The sequence below is a fragment of the Chelmon rostratus genome, chromosome 1, assembly GCF_017976325.1.
Source record: "Chelmon rostratus isolate fCheRos1 chromosome 1, fCheRos1.pri, whole genome shotgun sequence".
Classification (NCBI taxonomy): Eukaryota; Metazoa; Chordata; class Actinopteri; order Chaetodontiformes; family Chaetodontidae; genus Chelmon; species Chelmon rostratus.
In genome coordinates, this window is record NC_055658.1 from 31,413,321 (window position 1) to 31,427,237 (window position 13,917).

A 13,917-nucleotide genomic window follows, 5' to 3' on the forward strand; every position below is an offset into this window, starting at 1 on the left:
ATTTATCATAATGATGCAGGGAGAAGCAGAGGAGGGCTGCTGTGTGGTATATACTTGTATTCACACTGCAAATAACATCAACAGGACTTTATTAGATGGTTTACAGTTCTCTCCTTCAGTCAGATTTTAAAACAAAACTTTCTACACCTGATTGGACGAACACACCTCTCACTGGTTTGGATTCTGGAAAAAAACACGATGGCTCCTCTGGAAACATTGAATTCCTCCTCAACTGTCCACCAAAACCCTTTAAAACTAAAAATCCAAAAACTTTTGAAAAACTTAAAGAAGACTTTCAGCTGGCCAGTGGGGATCTATTCAGATACCTACAACTCAGGCATTTTTATAACACAGAAATTAAACCGGGAATCTCAGCAGAGGGCAATGAAGTGACCGGGACTCTGACTGGTGCATACAGGAACACCCCCTCGGGGGTTGTATCCAAATTGTACAAGAGTCTACAGAAACAGAAAGGCTGCAACTCATTCTGTGTCAAAGCCAAATGGGAACTTGAACTCGGTATAACTATATCAGAGAGTGATTGGTATTCAATGTGTACAACACAACAAACATCTACATGCTCCAGAAGGTGGAGAGAATCTGAGTGTAAAAACTTTTTTTGTTACACCCCAGATTAAAAACAAACTATTAAATTCACAGCAGACCTGCTGGAGGCAATGTGGTACTGTGAACGCCAACCATTCACATATCTTTTGGCTCTGTACAAGGATACGACCAGACTATTGATGAGATCTTTGGTTGTAAGATTCCTAAAGACCCACGGATGGTGTATTTAGGCTTGATCCCGGAAGGTATTATTCATACGAAGGATGTCTACTTGTTTAAAATTCTGATATTGGCGAGCAAGAAGACCATCACCAGGAATGGCTGAAAAGCGACCCCCCTACACTAACAAACTGGCTGGAATTAGTAGAGGAGATTCTTTCTATGGAAAAGCTGACTCACTGCTTAAGAAACAAAGCAACGTCTTATCATCAGCGCTGGGAAAAATGGACTGACTCCCAAAAAAGGATGATGGATTATTCATTATAAGACACGTAATAATTTGGATTTTTATCAAAATGAGAGTGCCCCCCCCCATTCTTTTTGTCGTTTGACCATGTTTTGTTGGGTTTTGTTGTGTTTGTATTCTGAAAATACAAATAAAAAGTAGAAAAAAAAACTAAAACTAAAAATCCAGATAAAATGGAGATGAGAAATAAAGCTACAGTCGCAGGAGACTTCGCTTTACTTCACTTTAATACCTTGAGTGTTGTTGGGTAGATTCCAACTGGCTTATCAATGTTATTAGTTTTATCTTTGCAAGTAAGTAAAGTCTTCAGTAACCACAACTCAATCACCTCCTGCCTGCTGAGAGGTTAGAACCGGTTTTTAGTAGCAGCCTAATCAACGTTCACACCGTGTATCTACAGCCTGAAAATGAGATAAGCAGAATAAAACACGACACACTGGATCAACAGCTGCTCCACCAGCTACTGCCTCCAAACACTGAAGGTCCTGATTCAGAAGCATGAATCCAGATTAGAGTGAGACTCTGACCACTTCAGCACTATGGAGCAACACTTTGTGTGTAGGTCCTCGTTTGGGTCGAGCAGAGTGGACTAGAGTGGTCTCTAAAACGTCTGGCATGATGCTGGACAGCTGCTGCACGTAAAAACCTCTTAAAGCCATAAATCTGACATGGACAACAACGTGCAGGTGACGTGACTCCACACTTCCCAATGCTTTCACACTGTTCCTCTGACCTACAGTCTGTGCTGAGGAAAGGCAGGACGGGGAAACTCGGATGTAAACAATTCAGGTTTCTAACTTTTACGAAAGAGGACTTCTGCAGATGTATGTGTGGGAGGAAATCAGCTCAACACATTTTTTTTCTACCTCAAGGACACAACAAAGAGTTCTGGTGAGAAACAATGAATGTAAAGCAGAAACTTTGCTTATAAGAAAAGTGCAGCACAGGGCATCAGGTGCACCGCGCTCACTGCGGAAAACAAGCTGGTTGAGAGACGATAACATGTCATTATGAGTAAAAAGAGCTTCTCGCACATTTTACCTAATCACACACAAGCTTTCGGTCAGAAACCTTCCGCCGTGTTTGTGGCCGCGAGCGCGTGTGAAATGAAAATGTGTGTGCGTTTCTAATTTAACAAACTTTCAGCCCAGGGACACGTCACATTACAGAGTTTCCACATTATTCGGGAAGAGTTTTCCTCCACCTGTGAAGAAGCGTGTGATCCTCCAACTGATCTGACGGCAGGAAAATCATCACGATTTAGGGATTTTTCTGCTGATGAATGAACACGCGGTCAGTCTGACAGGAACCGGCCGTCACCCGCAGCACTTTGACTCTCGAGTATGTATGAAACTTCTACCTTTCGAGAGTTTTGTGCATAATCCAATTACTGTTTGATTGTGCTGTTGTAAACTTTTGATTTAGGTTTTTCCTCCATCACTGTGCTGCAGCCGTGATAGAAGTGTGTGTGTGTGTGTGTGTGTGTGTGTGTGTGTGTGTGAGTGTGTGCGTGTGAAGCTTCCTTACTTCGTCGGCAGTTGGTGCCTCGGTAGCCGGGAGCACACACACAGGTGCCGTCCTCTGGGGAGCAGGAGCCCCCGTTCTCACAGGTGCAGCTGTAGGAGCAGTTGGGTCCCCAGCGTCCTTCCTCACACACACTGTCACAGTGGACACCTGCACAAAACACACACACACACACACATTCTTAGTCTGCGCTAAACCAAGAGGCTTTATTCTCTGCTCCGAGCTCTTACAGTCAAACTGACTCCTCCAACGCCGCTCACAAAGTTTCAAATGTGTCACTTAAACTTGAAAAAGGAGAAGAGAGAATGATGTAAAAAAAAGGGTGGGTGGGGGGGGGTGAGGGAACATTAGCAAAAGACGTTTTAAGCTCCTACTCAGACACTGAGTTAGCAGGGGAGGAAAGACTGATGGAGACATGATGAGAGGAGGGATGTGACAGATCACAGAGACAAAGAGTCATCTCCCTGTTCGAGGGTAAGACTGGTGATGTTCTACAGTTTCTCTTAATAAATAAAGAGAGCAGAACCAACACTGAGTGTATCTACGAACAGATACAGCCTGATGGATCTTCTTCCTCTGAGCTGCAGAGCTCCATCAGTGAGCCTCACACATGTTCCTCCATCACCATGAACACACACACACACACACACACACTCACCATCCTGCTGCCACAAACACTCACTACAGCAACAAATGTGGATTCATCTGCCGCTGAAAATAGTCCCAACAAATGCTCTATTTCCTCCTGTTTGAGTAACATTTGATAAAAAACTACAGTGAGCAGCTGTTTGAGGCAATTACTGAGGGCTTAGAGCTGAGAGCCACAGACAGGAAGTCAGGAGGTGTTAACAGACAGACATCTAAATGCTTCAAGACTGACAGACAGTCAAGCGCTGGAAGACCAAACCGTCACTTTGTAGAAGCTACAAGCAACAAATGTTCGACATTTTAATTTGAGAAATCACATTAATTCATTGATTAATGAAATCATTCTGATGCTTTGTTGCTCTGTTGGATTGAAAAAAGAAAAACAGCAGGGGCTGTTGTTGTTATTTCTGGGAAACTCTTTTTACACATGTTACAGCTCATAAACACTAAATCTAATATAATATGATCGAAAGTAGAAGTCTTTCTAAAATCTTATGTACAACAAAAAGAAATGTAATAAATTTGTGTCCTGGTGAAAAACTTGAATAGAGCCGAGCTAGCAGCTTGGCTACAGGTCAGCGTGGTAAACATTACCTGCATATCAGCCACTGTGAGCATGTTAGCATGCTGATGTTAGCATTTAGCTCAAAGCACAGCTGTGTCATAGCGTGGCTGCAGGCTCAGTTTTGTTATAATATCATTTTCTGATAAAACATGAAGGACTGAGGATGAGGAGTGAAACAGTGGATACGTAGCTGTAAATATTTTGGCAAAGGATCCTTTAAATGTGATACTTAAAGAGCCCAGATGTGAACTGAGCGGAACATTTTACAGTTAAAAAACAAACATTTACAAGAATAAAGTTGGGATGTTCATACCAATCCATCGCTGACATTAAGACTCAGCAGCCTGACAGCAGAGACGGAGTCTGAGTTTTCTCTCAACATGACGAGCCTCTTGTATCAGTGAACTGCTGGAACACGTTTGTCAGTTTGTACGAGCAAATATTTTAGGCAAAAACCTAAATTCTGCCAGAGACTTTTTGCCCTTTAATCATTTTCTGAAGTGTCTCCTTCTTTCATCAGTCTTGCATGTGTGTGTGTGTGTGTGTGTGTGTGTGTGTGTGTGTGTGTGTGTGTGTGTGTCCTACGAGGCAGCAGTCTGTCTACACTCGAGCTGGTTTGCAGTTTGGATCAGAGGCCCGGCGGCTCACAGGGGACAGTCTGGAGACTGCAGCGCCCAAGAGTTACATTACATTAATGCTTAGTTACACTCAGCCATGTACACGCAGGAATACGCTTAGCCCCCCCCCGTCCAAATATAGAAACAGACAGACAGACAGACAGAGGGGGAACAGTGTGTGTGCAAATACAGTATATCCCCCTCCTCCAGTCTGCTGCCTGGCATGTGTGCAGCTCATTAGAAACTTCCTTTGACATAGAATGTGAGAGAATACGAGAGTGGGGGCCCAGGCAGCCATTATAACTCAATTAATCAACTACCTCTGAGCCACAAAGTGGGAGAAAACTCTGTTTGTTAGGCTGTGGAGTTAAAACAAAGGGAGGGAAAGAGAGATGGAGGATGAGGAGGTGAAGCAGAAGAATGTAAATCCTGTAGCTCTGCATTAGATGGTGTAAAGCGAACACCTGGTGTGTGTGTGTGGTGGCATTAAAAGAAAATGTAAAAATCTGATATGACACAAATGATATTAAAGCTTCAGACCCAGGTCAGTTCATTAGTTCATGAACACAAATGAAGGAAAACACTTAAAATAACTGTAGTTTGTCCTCTCGTGCAGTTTGTGTCCCACTCAAACGTGTGAGTGCACAGACGTGAGGAGGGTGAGGAGTTGAAGGGTACTACCGTCCCACAGTGCAGTTCTCTAAACAGCAGAGGGAGGGGGTCACACGAGCTAAAGTATTCAAACAAGCTGTTGACAGAGAAGGAAACATCACATTATCATCTGCAAACATTCAGAGTTCATTTTCCAGCCGTGAAACTGAGATTTCAACTGTCGCAGACTGATCGTTCATCTGATATTTCCTATTTTTGTTGACAGTTTTATTACATTAATTCTTCACACATTATAATGAGAATAAAGAAGAAAGCTGAAATGTGCACGGAAACATAAGAATAAAAGGAGTAAAATGTGTCTGATGGTTCAGTTTGTACTCAAACTGTATTTGTGACCATCATGTCCAACAAACAAGCGATGTGTTGGTCCATCTCTGTCTGACTTCCTGTCTGTGGCTCTCAACCTAAAGCTAACTGGTTCCTACTGAAGACATAAATCTTCAAAAACACCTCACAAACGTACAATTTCTTTTTTTTAAAAGTTCAATAAAGTCATCAAACCTCACTCAAACAGGAGGGAATGGTGCGTTTGTTGGGGACTATTTTCAGCGGCGGATGAATCCACATTCAGTGCTCTTGTGAGAATTTGTGGGATCGGGTCAGAATAAGTCTCTGATCCATATATTTCCTATTTTTGTTGACACAGTTTTATTACATTAATTCTTCACACATTATAGCATTAAGATTAGACGACAGTATATACTGTGTAAAACTGTATTAACCCTTAACAGTGACTGTCCTTTGAGCTGCTATCAGAGCTGCAGCAGGACTGTTAGCTTTGAAAAACCAGATTATTTCTGTTGTTTATCTGTTGACATCGTAACAGAGGACAAAATGATGCTGTGGTGATAGAAAATGTTCCTCTTACAAACAGCTGTGCAGCGCTTTGGTGTTTGATAAACCTTCAAAGTCATCTACAGGCCTGATTCCAGAACAGTTTGACGCAGAATGATAGAGCAGAATGTGATCACCTGCTGATCCTTTCTGACAGAAACTCACCTGAAAACAGCACAAAGTCAATATATTTACTGTCTGAGCTCGTCAGCTTCATTGATTTTTGTAAATATCTGCTGATTCTGAATCTGAAGCAGCAACACGTTTCAAACACGTTGTGACAGGAGCAACTAAAGACTGGGAAAGATGTGGAACGCTCCAAAAACACCTGTTTGGAACATTCCACAGGTAAACAGGCTGATTGGTAACAGGTGATAGCATCATGATTGAAAGGCTCAGTGGTTCACAGCGAGGATGGAGCGAGGGTGCACTTTGTCAACATGTGATTGGATAAAGAGATTAATACCTGGACTCAGGTACGCTTCAGGAAACTGATGTCAGGAAACAGTTTGATTGTTAATGACTGATTCTGGTTTTATTTCTGTTTCTTATTTGGAATCAGGGTTTTATGTGTTATCAATCTGGACTTGATCAAATCATCTGCAGCCTCAGATATTTTTCTACTTGTTTTCACTCTGGACGTTTGGCCTGTTTGCTCAAATTTACCTCCGTGATGAGATGAATGTTAAAAAGAGATGGCAGAGATATCTGAATGAAAACCAGCTGCACTCTGTGCAAACTGGTTCATGTGATCTTACTGAGGGTTTTCTCCCACTGGGATCATAACGGATCACAGACGTCCTCTGCAGAACGAGGCTGCAGACGTTTTGAGCTTCATGAAAACACTCTGATCAGCTCACAGCGCTAATTATCATTCATGGTCATCACCTCAACTTTAATTTCCCGCTCAGAAACAAAAACACATCATGTTTCTTTACTCCTTCAAACCGAACTCATTTAGTTCCTCCAAACTTTTGGTCTAAGCTTTGATCTAAATATTCATCGATATTTTGAAGTTCCCCTCAGTGTCAATTCATTACTGCCTCTCCCTCTGGCAGTTAAATTAAAACAGCCTCTCCATATTCATCAGCTCTCATATCGATCAGTGCTGATCACGACTCTGCTGATTGATGATTAGCCGGTGAAATCAGCAGAGCTGCAGCTTGTACATGACAATTATGAAAGCAAACAAGGGTTCAAACAAAGAGGCGCAAAGTCACTGCTGAGATGATCCGCTGCAGCAGGCCTGAGCCCGAGCGTGAAACAGAGCGCCGTATCCACGGGGAACTGTTGTGAAGCTGAATTATTGACGAGCGCTGGGCTGTCAGACTCATCCGAGCCTGAATCTCCATCAGTTTTAGAATTTAGGGTGGAATTTTTTGTGCGTCGTATCGATTTGTTGTCTCCGTTCTTGTCATGGTGTTGGCAGCAGCGTCTCCCTCTTCTGTTCAGACTCTTCTTCTCCCTCCGACTGTGTCTGTTCAGGTGTTTTCCGTACCTGCCTCACCTCAACTCTGAGCCCTCCACTCACGAGCCGGATGTGGATCATGAAGGTCTGTTCTCCAAAGGCCGGACTGAAGGGAAATCTACACCAGCAGCATTATTCAAGCGTCTGGAGTGTTTTTGAACATAAAACAGAGTCTTTACTCAAGGATATGTGTGATACCTTATTAACATTAGCTGCAATCGATGCTGAGGCCACTTATCCGCCTCGCAGCTTGGTTACACATCCAGTTTATCAAATGCAATAATTCACACTGACTCTGAGAGATGCTCGCAAAGGTGCTGCGATGGCATTCAAAGTCAACGGTAAGACAGAAGCGAGTAGGTACAGCAGATCATTTCCTCGCCTGGTCTGATACAGTAACCTTGTCTGTCAGGAATGATTCTGCTTATCTGATCTTCTAACGTTTGAGTCTGCTGCTCAATCTGGGTCCTCCTTCCTTCCTCCAGGAACACAATGAAAGAGCAGCTGCAGGACTCACCTGTCCAACCTGCGAGACAGCGACAGAAGCCGGTCACGGGATCACAGCCGTCAGCGTTGACACAGTCACATCTCTCTCTGCAGTCCAGCCCGTACGATCCCTCCTACCACACAAACACAGAGCCGTCCATCAGTTCACGCCAATGCAAACTCTGAGCGAATAAGAACACTAGCGGCCGCCACGAGCACTCACGGGACACGGCGCGTCACAGTACTCGTCCCTCCAGCCCGGGGAGCAGGTGCAGGTTCCGTTGACGGGGTCGCAGGCTGCGTCGTTGGCACACTGGCACGTCTGGTTGCAGCTCAGGCCCCAGGTACCGCTGGAGCAGGGGATGGAGCAGTCTACGCCCTGCCAACCTGGACAGAGACGCAGCCCGAAGGTGTCAGCACACGGCCGACGCAGGCAAGCACTAAGTCTGGGTTTCAATCGGATTACTGCAGCTGGTCGTATTTTCTTCTAGCAGCTCTGATAACAAAGCAGAGACAGCTGAGCTCTGGGGTCACACGAGCTGACAGGTTGTAAACAGTTTGTCCGACGAGCTCAGCTTCTTTATTTGAGGGTCAAAAAGTGTGCAAACGCTGAAAAGTCGTGAATAATCTCTATTTGTAAAATAAAAAATCCCAACTACAGCCAGTATGGTAAGAAGCTGAAGCAGGAAGTGAGACTTTGACAGTTCAGGTAAAACTTTGTTATTAAATTTGGCTAATCTGACGGTTTGTTTAAAATCTGATGCTCTGATTGTTTCTGACCTCTTTCCGGTAATGTTGAACAATTCCCAGATATCAGCGATTAATTTGGTGATTGTATTGTTAGTAATAATAAATAGAACGGCCAAAACCATGAAAATATGATCCAAGTTGTAGAGAATCTGATGAGAACTGCACACCTGTACCTTACCTGTACAGGCCTAGAATTCACAACACTTTCATACGTGAGAAAGTCATGAATGCAGTTTATGGAGCGTTTCAGCTGTTTCACTGCTGTCGTTGCAGATGAAACGGAGTAACTGAGTGAGTAGCTGTAGTAATTTCTACTCTGCTCTGTGCTTCAGTATCTGTGTAACAGGGTCAATTATACAGCAGTGTAACAGAGTCATACACCATATAATTTTAGTTATAATTACACAAATTCTGTCACTAGTTTTAACCTTACCTGACATGTTAGGCCTCCAGAGTCAATGTGGAACGTCTGAGACTTTAAGTCTGTGTACCCCTACGTTTGTTTTTGTGGGTCCCCCTCTATAAAATATGCCTCCCGCCTTCACCTCTCCCCTTTTGATTCTGTACTTCGTGGGAGAGGTATGCAGCACATTATTCTTGTTTACTTGCTAGCTAAAACTTTGCTGTAGCATGCTAACACATTCCTGTGTTCTTTGATTTGTGTAGGGGCTCACGTATATTGATGATTGACCGGAGGATCTTTTTATTTCACTTTTATTGTCAGAAATAAATGGAGAGCACCTCCAAATGCATCCAGGTCTGGTTCTCTGCATAACACAACGCACACGACGATAATCCACCGGTTACATCTGTACCTGCCGGTTTGTTAACATGTGGACACACTGTGGGCGCCTGCTGCGGGGGGCGACATGAACATGCTGCCTGTTAATGCCCCTCATTTCCTGTCAGCTCTCTTCTGTCCGCCATCTAACGAAGGCATAAAAACTGTTCTCGCTCTGAATTCCACATGTTTTTAAACACGTCCTGTACAGTAAGCATCTCATTTCAGCGATTACTGGCTTTTATCCTGAGGAAGGCAACATGTGCTGAGATGCTGACCCTCAGGATTTTAAATTTAAACATCCTTCAACACGAGCAAACAGGATGCAAAGATGCATCATTTCTCATCAATATGTCAAACATCCTTCTGATGTGAGAACCAGCTGGACGCCATGAGTCCTTGTGCCATGTTTGACTCCTTATCGTATATTGAACTGCACAGATTATCAGAGGTTTGCTCTACAAATAATCAGCATGAAAAAGGTTCTAGTAGCGTCGCTACAACATGTTTAATAAGCAGAACGCTTCCCCTCAGCAGCTCTAAAAGAAGAAGGAAATGAAGGTTTGCAGGGTGACGACAGACACCCACTCGTTCCAGCCGGAGCTCTGCGGCCGCTGGCCCTGCGCTCTGCCTCGGATGTCTCTCCACTTTAATTACCCACGTTCCCCACGAGGTTCGGCGGCACATTAATATTTAAAGATGCTGATATTGAGAGATATTAAGGAAGCGAAGTGGAAAACAAAATATGAAACAAGAAAAAGTTCTGGAGATTGTTAAGGTTGGTGCTTTATGTTTTTGGATGGTCAGGAGTTTCTGGCTGCGAAGAAAACCAAAGAGCTTCATCAATTAATCAAAAGTTTGGAAAAACACAACATATACAATCAAACAGGGCTGCAACTAATGATTAGTTTTGTTATTTATTTATCTGCTCTGCTTTCCCCGCCCCATCTTCTCGCTCTCCCAATAGGAAGAGATCCAGGAAGAGGAAGTTTAGATAAGGTGGGGGTGTGGCCAGCTAGAGTCTCTCTTTGGGACCATGCGGCCTGTTCAGGTGAGTTTGCGTTGTAAGATACAGAGTTGGCTTGTTTTGTTTTTTTTTTATCTTTTTGGTTGTTTTCCTGTTTTGTTTGCTTCTTGGAGGAAATGTTAGAAGAGGCTGTTAAATCTGGTCTGTGGATTAGGCCTCCACCTTCAGCACCCTCTAAACTTTCTACCCCCCTACCCGAACCAGGGTTTGTATTCCCACCCCGCTTTTATTGGTGCAGTTGGTGAGAGGCAGGTGCAGATGATGGTAGTGTGGCAATCGGCAGTTACATGTGGCATCTAGGCCTGTGGTAGCATTGTAGCAGCTAACAATAGCTAAAGCGTTGATAGTATGATAGTATCTTAGCAGTTAGTATTGGCATCTAGCAGTTAACATTAACAGTATAGGTGAATCTAGCTTTATTGTCTTCTTCTGTTCCTCTTAGCATGTAGTGGTTAGCATTTAGCATTAGCTAAATGGTAGCATCAGAACTGTATTGTCTTCTTCTGTTCTTCTTAGTGGTTAGCATTAGCATTAGCAATAGCTAAATGGTAGCATCGGTACTGGCCACTACCTGGAGCATCTCTGGGTCAGTTGAACGTGGCGGTGCTGTTTGGATTGTGTAGGAGCAGCGTGAGCTGGCACTAGGGGGGGTGACTCTGGGACGCCGGAGTTCACCGCCTAGCCTCCTGGAGGTGTCGTGGGACTAAGTAGGCGAAACCCCCAGAGACGTGTTAGGAATCACTGCTCTTTGGCAGGTATAGAGGCAGATTAGAGCTCCAAGGTTCTTCACTGAGAATTAATCCTCTTTTTGAGCACAAGTATCTTGTGTTTAAATTAACTTGATTCATTTGCAAATCATTTTCTGAAAATATTGTTTACTTTTGACACATGACAAAGAAAAGCAGGGACTCCTCCCACTCAGATAATTCACTGCTGATCAGAAAAGCGCTGATTATTTTCCTGTCAATCGACTAGTTGAGAATAAGAATAATCGAGGAGGAGAAAAGAGCAAAGGAGCTGAAACAAGCCCTTTGAGGAGATATGAAAAGCAGTTCAGCAGCATCTGTGGAGCCGAGAGAGCAAAGCTGATTGGAAAAATGGTTAAAACCCCAATTTCAGCCCACAGAAAACAAAAAACACTGTGAAACACTTTAGCTCTGGAAAAACCAAACCAACACATTTCCGTGCTCTTTGGAGATTCCTCAGTGGATAACAGATCAATAAAAGAAGGTTTTATCGCTGTTAGATTGTTTCCACGTGAGGTAAAGTCTTCGATCTAACGTGTCCGCAGTAAATGTGTGAGTCCTGGTTGAGATCCTCAGAATTAAAGAGCGAAACAAACTGAAATAAATCCACTTAAGAAGCAGAGACACTTTCTTTCCTACAACAGCGGAAAGAGAGCCTCCAACTTTAAGAGAAACTATCTGACGCTCAGTCTGAGGTGTTCAGGGAACACAGCGAATCAACGTGAAGAAGATGCAGGTTGAGGAAAAGCAGGTTTTCTGATTTATGTCTCTACGTCCGTCAGTTCTCGATGCATTTCCTGCAGCTGTGAGGAACCTGCTAACTCTGGGTTTGAAAGGTGCCACAGAAATAAAGTTACTGACTTGCTTACATATGTAGGCATTTGTAAAGGTGTGACTACACGGCCAGCAGTGGGGCTCAGCGTCGTGGAAAGGAATGATGGGAGTTTTTCCTGTTTCCTGTTCTGTCAACATGTGTGAATTCAGCATGAATCCTTCAGAGGCTCAGTGGACACCACTATGTCTGTGGTGGGACAGACAATGAGCTTACAATGAGCTCTTCATCTCTACAGAGGGAACGGCTCCTCCTCCGCTGAGTCCACCATGTTGCACCGCCATCGTTCTACAGCAGCCCAGAATGGACAAACCAAACTCCAATATCTCACAAGAAGCAAAGATTAGAAAAACTGAGAACAGATCTGTGATCAGAACTTTGTTTTTCTTCTTTCTTCTCCCGTTAATAATCTCATGACCCCTCAGATTTATCTGCTGACCCTTCGGAGGGGCCTGAACCGGATGTTGAGAACCTCTAGACTGAACTGCACATAAAGTCATTCAAAGTAGCTCCACCACAGAGAAACGTGCTGCTCTAACGTCGATGTTTCAGTATTAATCTAATAATGTCATATAGAACAATAAATCGCTCACAGGAGAAATGTTATTTTTAATACTTCAAGTACTTTAAGACAAAACTTCAGTATGTTTACTTCTTGTATTTGTAATGGAGTATTCTTACATTGTTTTATTGAAATAAATATTAGATGAATATGTTTTTGTGAGATTTGTTATCTGAGGCATGGCTCGCCTCTGAGGTGCTGCTGGACGGATGGACAGGATTCGATGGATGGACAGATGTATGTCCAGCTTCTCCTGGGACCAGGACTTAACATATGCAGACCACTAACACCTCCTGAAACGCACTGATAATCATAAACGAATGAGATCACAGAGCTGAACCGAACCTTCTCTGCAGATGCAGGAGCCGTCGGCGTGCGAGCAGGAGATCTCGTTGTGGCAGGAGCACGAGGAGGTGCAGTTGGTCCCGTAGAGGCCCGCGGGACAGCTGATGGAGCAGTCGTCGCCCTGGACGCAAAGGACAGAAGGGGAGACACTGAAATGCGGCACAGTACAACCGTGATAGATGGAACAGTTTCAGTTTCTCAGTTTCATCTTGTTTTCAACCTCTAGCGACTTATTTTAAAACCAAGAACATCAAATCATTCAGATGTTCCATAACTGTCTGCCACCATGAAGGCTCTTTATCTAACAACAAGAAAAATACTTTTAATTTTAAAATGAACATTTTGTGCATTTCATTGTCTTTGTCTTACACGTCCTTATATAACAGAACATATATCTGGACTGTAAATGTCTAGTTTATACTTTATGTTTTGCAGTCTTTGTATATTCTGACTGTTACAACACTGACAAACTCATTGTGTGTGAAAACCTGCTTGGTTATAAACTAGTTTCCCCAATAATCATTTCTATTGATGCTCATTTAAGTTTGTAGAAAATCAAGTAATGAACTAATTGGACAAATGAGAAAGAGAAGAGGAGCAAAGACAGAATGACACACTCAGACGACCAAACTCACAATCAAAAGCTTGAATCAGTAACAAAGAATGAGATCTCTGTTGGCTTTTCACACAGTTTCATCATAACTAAACACCCTGGAAATACACCTAAAAATTGAATTACAGATGTCTCTATGATATACGGGCCAAAATACAATGCACTGAATTACAGGTCTGACCAGTCACAATGTGTCCGGGCCGATATTTCAGCTGATTTGGAAACAGTGTCATCATTGCACACATTTCTCCACCAGAGAGCAGCATCGAAAACACCTCCCGCCCAGTATGAATCCTCGTCACAAAATAAAAAAACACAAATAAAAATCTAAGGAATCCGCATCAACACTGTTTGTTTATGATATGTGTTCATAACTAATACTGTATAGTTAAATATCAATATCAGCATCGGCCT

The 13,917-nt window shown here is 43.2% G+C and overlaps 1 protein-coding gene across 1 annotated transcript in view; it reads right to left on the reverse strand.

Annotated features, from left to right (window-relative positions):
- The window catches only part of LOC121604549 (multiple epidermal growth factor-like domains protein 11), a 96,254-nt gene that overhangs the window by 15,777 nt on the left and 66,560 nt on the right, over positions 1-13,917 (reverse strand). The window contains exons 10-13 of the mRNA XM_041934102.1: positions 12,891-13,011; positions 8,071-8,234; positions 7,879-7,981; positions 2,561-2,707 (exon numbers count right to left, since the gene is read on the reverse strand). Of these exons, the coding sequence (XP_041790036.1) occupies positions 2,561-2,707; positions 7,879-7,981; positions 8,071-8,234; positions 12,891-13,011 (535 nt within the window). The remainder of the gene's footprint in view (positions 1-2,560; positions 2,708-7,878; positions 7,982-8,070; positions 8,235-12,890; positions 13,012-13,917) is intronic.